This window comes from Peromyscus maniculatus, chromosome 6 (assembly GCF_049852395.1).
Source record: "Peromyscus maniculatus bairdii isolate BWxNUB_F1_BW_parent chromosome 6, HU_Pman_BW_mat_3.1, whole genome shotgun sequence".
NCBI lineage: Eukaryota > Metazoa > Chordata > Mammalia > Rodentia > Cricetidae > Peromyscus > Peromyscus maniculatus.
Genome location: NC_134857.1, coordinates 112908029 through 112916869, shown reverse-complemented (window position 1 = coordinate 112916869; position 8841 = coordinate 112908029). Strand labels below are relative to the sequence as shown.

General features: G+C 42.9%; 1 protein-coding gene across 3 annotated transcripts in view; it reads left to right on the top strand.

Moving 5' to 3' along the window:
* The first annotated feature begins 2130 nt into the window (after positions 1-2130).
* Positions 2131-8841, top strand: part of Arhgef38 (Rho guanine nucleotide exchange factor 38) — a 114136-nt gene continuing 107425 nt past the window's right edge. For 2 of the 3 annotated variants that reach the window (XM_076575007.1, XM_006970353.4), the window contains exons 1-2: positions 2131-2246; positions 2435-2630. In XM_076575007.1, the coding sequence (XP_076431122.1) occupies positions 2139-2246; positions 2435-2630 (304 nt within the window). In that variant the 5' untranslated portion in view covers positions 2131-2138. Of the gene's footprint in view, positions 2247-2285; positions 2631-8841 lie in introns of those variants that run through there. The other variant, XM_076575008.1, reaches the window with a different exon arrangement.

The following is an 8841-nucleotide window of genomic DNA, read 5'->3' as shown; positions in this document are numbered from 1 at the left end:
CTTTGTGATTGCAAATGCTTCTGCCATTTTCAAATTCACGTACTGCAGCCTTTCTGAAGTGCACATCCACAAGCCAAGGCCAGAACTTTTCCAACATAAAGGCTACATTTACTGAAGCAATCATGCATTTCTTAGACATTTAGACTGGTGGTACAGTGGCCCACCCTGACACCAAGGATTCAGGAAGATGAGTCAGGAAGAGAAGAAATGCCATGCTAGCTTAGGCTACATAGTGAGTTCCAGGTCAGCCTATATAAAAAAGCAAAGGCCTTATCTCAAAAACCAAAGCAATGCCAGCTATGATGGCATATGCCTTTGATGTCAGCACTCAAGAGGGAGAGACAGGCAGATCTCTGTGGGTTTAAGGCCAGTGTCCTCTACATAGTAAGTGCCAGGCCTGGCAAGGCTATATAGTGAGACTATCTAAACAAGCAAGCGAACAAACAAACACACAAACCCAAAAGCAATATGGAACCAGGAGTGGCTCAATGGTCCAGCCCTTGCTGCCCAAGCAGAAGGAGCAGAGCTCTGGTCCTCAGCACTCATGCAAATGCCAGCAAAACATGGCTGGCTAGGAAAACTAGCCATAGAGGCTGGCTCTGGGTGTGACTGCGAGGCTTGCCTCGGTGACTGGGATGGAATGATTCAGAGTGATTTCCAGCAACAAACAACCTTGTTCTCCACACACGTACACAAGTGCGTGTGCACACATACGCACAAATGCAAACATGCATGCACACACATATGCACATTGCATACACATAAAATAAAAAAAAACAAGCAAGCAAATAAAAAAAATCTATTGTGTAAAAACATATAAAACATTTTATCTGTTTTTATTGATTTTCTGCTTTTGTTTTTTATGGGCTGCGGACAGGATTCTGAGTGTTTGATCTTTAAACCTCCTATTCCCCAAAATTCTTACAGATTTAATGGCAGTTTTTCACTTATAACATTATACTGAAGAGTGTAGCTCTGATAGTCTCCAGGTGAATAAGTGGGATATTTTAATAAGTAAGAAACTGCATTTTACAGCTTTAAAAGTTGCTGTAAAGGTATTTATTTATTCAATATACTTGGGAGAGCTTGTTAAAAAATAAACTCTCAATTATCTCAAATAAAAGCCATTCAGTATGACAGTCTAAATATAGATGTCACTATAGTGAGGATTTATCATTTATCTCTTAAGGTAATTATGCAAATAACATTCAGCCTTTGTATCCTGAGTTGGGAAGATGGGTTTTGTTTTTCTTCTCGTTTATAATCTTGTCTAGATGGAGTTGAGCAAGATTCACAGTGGGCAGGTGGAAGCTGGTGGTCCCTTCGCAGAAGAGAATCTAGTTTTCTCCTTAGGGTCTCTTTTCCTTAACAAGGCTGTGCACAAAACACTCAGCACATTCCCCAAGCTTCCGCTATCTCTCCCTCGGGAGAGCTCAACAAACACAAGGAAAAACAACTTCAAACAATGAAAGGCCCATCCTGCTTTGCTGTTTCTTCATGCTTCCTCATTTCCAAACCGGTCTTTTCCTCTGGCTCCCAACGTAAACTGCTCTTTCCTCGCCCTTCATTGGTGAAGCTACACGAGAAAGATCCTAAAGAAATTAACCTTGAATCATCTATTGTTTTCCTAAGGGCCAAGGCACAGGAGGACAAGGCTGGATCCCAGGCAAAGGCAGCGTGTGGAGAAGAAGCGACAGAGAACTTTCTGGGATCCGGGGAAATTCATTCATCTCCACTTCTTGACTCTCCTGCGGGAAATCACTCCCGAATGCCAATCTTTACTTCTTAGGAGATCTGATCAGGGTTTAGCCAGTCAGATTGTTAGCAGATAATCGCCGAATGCCAACACTCGAGGGCACATACTCCAAATAAAAATAACCCTGTCTCCTTTGTTGCGCAAATGCAAATTGTCATAGCTGCACACTGACTTCAGAGCCACAGGTGGACGACCAGAAGAAAGTGGCGCAGGGCTCCCAGAGGCCGCTCACAACACGGTTCTCAGAGTGCACCTGCACACACCCATGGGCACACATTCAAGCCACAGGCTGCGGGTTCTGCTAACATGTCCTTCCCTTCCCTCCTCCCTGCCTCACCTTGCTCCCTTTCCCTTTCCCCACCCCCAGCCCTTGTCCCACACAATGCGATTTTTGTTTGCTTCGGCAGCATGTGACAGTGGAGTCCCTGCTTTGCCTAACTCAGTGTGGCAGGTCTCTCGGGTAACAGGTGGCAACTTCCCCTGTTGGATGGTAGGTATAAAAAAGAATGACCTCATAGGGGTGGAGCTCGGGGACTCCAGGTAGCAGTCACAGACAGGTAACCCTGCAGCGAAGCCGTGTAGTTAGAAGGGGGGCAGTTAAATGTCAAGGCTCGTCCGGAGGCCCTTAAGCAACCAGCCATTGCCTGCAAACCTCAGAAGTTTGTCTCATTGCCTCAGATGGAGCCCAGAGAAGCCACTGGGAAGGGAAACCTGGGAGGCAAGAGAAAGAATCTGACCTTCCTGAGACCCAGGCTGTACATGCTGGAGAGGAGGAAGACAGACACTGTGGTGGACAGCGGTGTTTCTGGGGACCACTCTGGCACCTTGAGGAGGAGCCAGTCTGACAGGACCGAATACAACCAGAAACTCCAAGGTAACCAAAGAAAAAGCGGCTGCCGCAGGTGGCCCCTCCAGTTTTGTTTGGCTGGCTCCCATTTGTAGAACACTTGAGGCAGAGGAGGAAATAAAATCCAACTTTCCCTTCTTACAAAACAAGAAAATGAAATTGAAAGGGACTCGTGAGATATAGAGAAAATTTTTATGATATGAATCAATGGTTAGAATCGCCTCTGAATTTTTCTTAATGCCGTTCAATTTTCTCCGGTGAGGGTATTAATTTTTTTCCCCTCTACCTTCCTTGTTCCTCTTCCTTCCCCCATCCATCTTAAAAAGGGGGAAGGACTGGTATACATGTGATTTAAAACCTCCAAAAGGCAATTTATCCCGGTAGGTGGCTCTGAGATGTCACACCGTGAGCTCTAGCCAGGAAACTGTGCTAAACCATGATTGGAGTTACCTTAAACAGGGATGTGAAGCTATAATCATGTCTTTGAGAAATAAGTAATGTTCTAGTCAGTGGGATGCTCTGAAAGAATTCCTGAAAATCACTTCAGTGAGCACGCCCTTGGGGAAGACTGAATAGCATCCAGACAGGGTAGAGCTGTTCCGCACAGTTATGGCAAGTAACCACTGAGGAAATAAGCATTTTGTTTTGTGACGGTGGTGAGATAATTTGGCACAGTTATTACAACACGTCTTCCATCTCTGGCCCTGCATGTCTATCTGCTTCGACTACCCTTCCCCCTAAAGGCCACTTGCTCCGGTGAGACTTGGGTCGGTATGATAGCAGGCAGAGTGCTGTCTCCACAGCTGCACCTGTCATGTGAGCCTCCAGATCCCGGCTCTCCTGTTTCGTGCACAATGCGGGCATGACCTCCCCTCACCCCACCGTGACTTGTCATTTTAGACCTTTAAAACTGCAGCGGCTTTAAAAGACCAGTGGGACACACTTGTTAGCAGAATGCTTTCCTCGGAAACAAGCTTAGACTCGGTTATGCAAATTAATCAACTCAAATGCATTTAAATGAAATGTTTAAAAACTCTAACTAGGGCATAATCCTCTTTAAAAGTTCTGTATGGCTCAACACTAAATTGCAGCGTCAGTCTTTATCCTTAAAGAACTTGTTTTTAATGAGGGAGGAATAGTATTTGATCCTTCAAGGCAATGTTGGAAAGAATGCAAATTTTAGTCATACACACTTGGTTTCCAATTAGGACTTTTCAATTTACTACATACAAGGTTTTGAAGAAAATATCTTAAAATTTCTGAGCTCCAATTTTACTACTTTTGAATGAGAGGTTAATGATAGCTACCATATAGTGTTGAAGATTAAACAATGACACAAACCTCTAATACCTTGGTTGGCAGATACTATATGCTCTATAAACAATAATGGCAGTTATTTTCAATTTTAAGAATAATGGGTACCATGCTAACAGGCCAAGATGGATATCTACCCAAACTATATGCTTCACATTTTCAACTTCTTTTTCTTCCTTGATAAAGATACAACATACAGGAATTCAGAAGTCCACCACATTATTCCTAACAATGATTCTTCCATAAGTTTCACTAATACATCACCTTTCTGCTTCAGACTTTTCATTAGCAAAATAAATTAGAAATAATTTTGGGACTTATTAAGTTTTTCTCTTTTCTTCCTATCGACAGCCAACAAAATAGGCCGGCAGCCACAAAATACAGTAGGCATTTGCTAGTTGCCTGGTAAAAGTCCGCAGACTGCTTCCACACTTTGCTTGGTTTGTGAGTTTTCTATGTTCTGCTGGGTTTTGTCTTTGAAAGTGGAAAGAAAATTCAAAGTTCTCCCTTGTTCCTAGAAATACTCGGGGTGGGGTGGGCTGGAGTGGGGATCACCAGGGAGTGTAGAAGGTCACATCAGAGCTGTAACTTTAGCGGGACTCCTGAGAGGAAACATGCTTAGCTGTAATACAGCAAAACCTGAATTCTAATGCCAAAGGGGACTTTCAGGAGTCATTTGCCGCAGATGCTTCAGCAGCAATGGGAGACATCTCCTCCACTACGTTCAAGGCAGGTAGTTCTGTGGGCTTTTGGTCTGGTTTGCTCAAGGCCCACAATGGACTGTGGTAGTGTGACTCCTACATCTTCTCCTTATTGAAATGCCAAAGGTTTTGCCTCCATCTTTGTTGGAACCGATAGCCCCCAGGAGGCCTGAAAAGAGACAACCGGCACTAAATAGAGTCCTAGAAAGATGGTCTGACACCATTTTGAGGTCAGAATGCTTTCGAAGACTGGAATTTCCAGTACTTCTACAGCTCTCATTTCATTCAGCCAGTTGTTTTTAGTGCCTTGTGGTTATCTGACTAATTCCCTGTTCCAGTTCTCTGTGGAAGCTAGCTCATTGGTTCTGAAAAAAAGATCTTCCTTTCGTGTCTGTGAGTTCACCTTTTAATGAACACCAGACAGTCTTCCTGTTGTTTTTATTTAAAACATATTTTATAGCCTTTTAGCAGACTGAATTTTAAGTTGCAATAATAATTTTTTAAAAAATGATGCTCAGCATCAGAGCTACGGGATCAGCGCAGCAGAAAGCATCTCTAAAGAGGATATTCTAATGGACTCGTAGAAGGCTGTCTTGCCAGCCGTCACTCCTGATACACTCTCCACTGTGCAGGAAGAGCTGGATGCCAGCCCAGCACTGGGCTTCTTGACTCCTGCAGCAGATTATTCGGTGAATTGGTATTGGTTGTATATGTTATATGTCAGGTCTTGTCTTAGTTAGTGTTGAGCCAAATCACAAGGATAATGTCATAAAAAAACAAAACAAACAAACAAAAACAACAACACACATTTCACTTTACAAAGCCTTGTAGCTGCTTGGGAAAGATAAGACAGGTAAGCAAACAGATGGAAAAGAGCGGCTTGATGGGAGCAGGGGCTGGATCAAGGGTTCCGAACAATCACTGGGTGGAGGAAGTCATTAGGTCTCTAAGATGTGATAAGCTGGAGATAGGGAGAAAGTACAGATGGGAAACAGGGCTGTTTTAACTTCTTCACTCTACCTCATCTGAAACATATTGTTCTTCCTTATTGCTTGTATTGACCCTTATCCCCCCTCCAATCTCTCACCCTACCCATTCTCCATGAAAGAGACTTGCTTTGTTAAATGTTCCATTTCTGGCTATAGAGTCAGGCCCAGCATAAATAACTGTTCAATAGCATTGAACTAGTCAGCAACTATTCAATAGAACAAATGATTTGGATGATCTGGCCCAGGCAGGAAAAGGATGTGAGCAGACACCAAAGCCTGAATAAAACGCTGTGTGTGTGTGTGTGTGTGTGTGTGTGTGTGTGTGTGTGTGTGTGTGTTTATAAGGAAGGATTCATACCTCCAGCAATAAATATGATTGTTCATTAAAACAGAACATGTGAATGTACAGAACCGCATACGTAATGACTACATTTTAGTGGAAACCTATCTCATTCCTCACTGTCTTGTAGAGTACTGTGACCACATCTTAGCTCACTCTTCTCCCGTTCATTACAAACACACATCACAGCACCTTTCAAGTGAGCTCAGCTCTTTATTCCCATTCTACTGAGGACCCTAGAGATGAAACAGACAGGGGAAACTTAAAGTCTGAGTTGTAAAAATTTAGGATTTCATATATGATTACCTATGTAACCCCATTTGAATTACGCATGACTTGGTTGCATATGTCTGCATCTGTATAGAACACACAGATATGTATGTGTACTTGAGATATTCTGCACTATTTAAGCTTTTCATGAAAATGTTAGTGACTGAGACTCAGCGGTCTTGTCTGAAACCATAGTGATTGATGTTATTGATGCGATTTCGGCCCTTCAGACAACACGTTTTTACATACCAATCCAAATCTACACACTAATAACCTGAAAAGTGATGATATTTGGAAATGAGACCTCTGGGAGATAATTATTTCCTGGACAAGAACCCTAATAAATGGAATTGATGGTTTTGAAAGATACTCAAGAATTTGCTTTTGTCCCTGCTTCCATTGGTAGAGACATCTGTCAATCAGAAGGCAGGCCCTCCTCAGAAATTGGGTCTGCTAGGAACTTGACCTTGGATTTCACAGCCGGTAGGATGATGAGGAACAAAAGCTCATCACTTATGCTACACAGTCTGTAATACATTCTTAGAGAAGCTAGAACTGACCAGCACTGGGTCAGTTTGCTCTCACCGTCTGCTTAGGTTTTTGGTTGGTAAATACTTTGGCTTGATGAAGCAGTCCCTGAGAATGGGAGCAAGTAGATAAAACTTTCACTCCTAGCAGGTTGGTGGCATCTTATTCCCTTCCTTCCTTTATTACATTTCATTCCTTCTTCAGAAAACAAAGTTTTATTACTATTAAGAAAGAACTGGTAGGTTTTCTTATAAAATCCTAAAGTTCGGTACTCTAGTGTTAAAAAACAAACTTCCCTAAGGCACACACTTCAGACAGATTGCAAAATACCAGGACACAAGACTTGACTGAAAAGTTGGACTTGGCCACATTATGAGCCCATTTAATGTAAGGTGTTTTTAAAGAATTATCTATGAATGAGTGGGAGCTGTTCACACTGAAAGCCTTGGTGATTGTTCTGCTCCAGGCCTAATGAAGGATGCCGTAAAAGGAAAGGCTAAGCTTCTCTGTATTTCTAAGCTGGAGCCTTTCCCATTCCTATCTGATCCTTCTCCTGCCTCCAAAAACCATTTGCTAAAGAGAAAACTACAGAACTAGGAACTTGACACCTGCAGAAAGAGGTGTGTAATTGTTTGAAGGGCAAACGTTTAGAAGAAAGTCTGCTTTCAGTAGTTTCTGTCTCATTCATGCACAAAAGCCAAACTGAAGCATATTACAGTCCCTTCTTTTTCAGTAGAGAGTCAAGGTGTCTTGCAGTTTTTAGAAAATTTGTTTCTGATTGTGAGCCACAGAAAGCAGTAACTCCCACACATCCACACTGAGATGGGCGAAACCACCCCTCCTGTGTTGACCAGGGGTGACTTTTTTTGTAACTTTCCTAAAGATGGAAGGTATCATTTGTAGTTGTGTGGGTTTTCTTATCCATAGAAATCAGAATTTTACCAGTGCATAAAATGCAGAATCAAGTGGTGAGGTTGAATGAAAGGAAGGAAGGAGAGACAGTGGGGGAAGGGTGCTGTGGGATGTTAATGTATGTCCTGTGGGAGCCCTTCTTGGGTTCCTTGTGGCGTTACCCAGCAGGTTTGCATAGAGGATGATTAGGACCATGGGCCTGAGTGCAGGTGTCTGAAATGGTCTGCACTTGGCTGTACTGGGGGATGGTCTGTATGTCAAGTTGCTCTGATTGGTCAATAAATAAAACCTGAGTGGCCGTGGCTAGGCAGGAAGTATAGGCGGGACTAACAGAGGAGAAATAAAAGAACAGGAAGGCAGAAGGAGACGCTGCCAGCCACCGCCAGGACAAGCAGCATGTGAAGATGCTGGTAAGCCACGAGCCACGTGGCAAGGTATAGATTTGTAGAAATGCGTTACTTTAAGATATAAGAACAGTTAACAAGAAGCCTGCCACGGCCATACAGTTTGTAAGCAGTATAAGTCTCTGTGTTTACTTGGTTGGGTCTGAGCGGCTGTGGGACTGGCGGGTGACAGAGATTTGTCCTGACTGTGGGCAAGGCAGGAAAACTCTAGCTACAGAAGGGGGTGCCGGGCATGACAAGAAATGAATCGTAAAGTAGTAACAGAGCTGGGGAGAAGACCAGTAAGAGAAAAACACTCGATTGATGTTCATCTTTTGTAGTAATACTTTCTAATCAGGACCAGAAGCCCACAAATTATGACACAGAGACTTATTATTAATTCTGAAAGCTTGGCCTTAGCTTAGGCTTTTTTCTAACTAGCTCTTAATTAGCCGGTTTTTATTAATCTATGCAATCACGTGGCTCAGTTACCTTTCCGCTGTCCCATGTGTCTGACCTGTTGGGCATCCCATTGGTGTTTTCCACACACCTAGATTCATCCCTCTGTCTTCCTCTCTCTGCCTGTAAGTCCTGCCTAGCCTCTTCCTGCCTAGCTATTGGCCATTTAGCTCTTTATTAAACCAGTCAGAAGGAGCTTTGGCAAAGACACATCTTCACAGTGTAAACAAATATTCTGCAACAATCTTTACCTCTGCTAATACAGAAGATTTTTTTTAATGTTCATTTATAGAACTATGTCTCCAAACTGGCACCATCATATTAACATCAGTACTTTTGTAG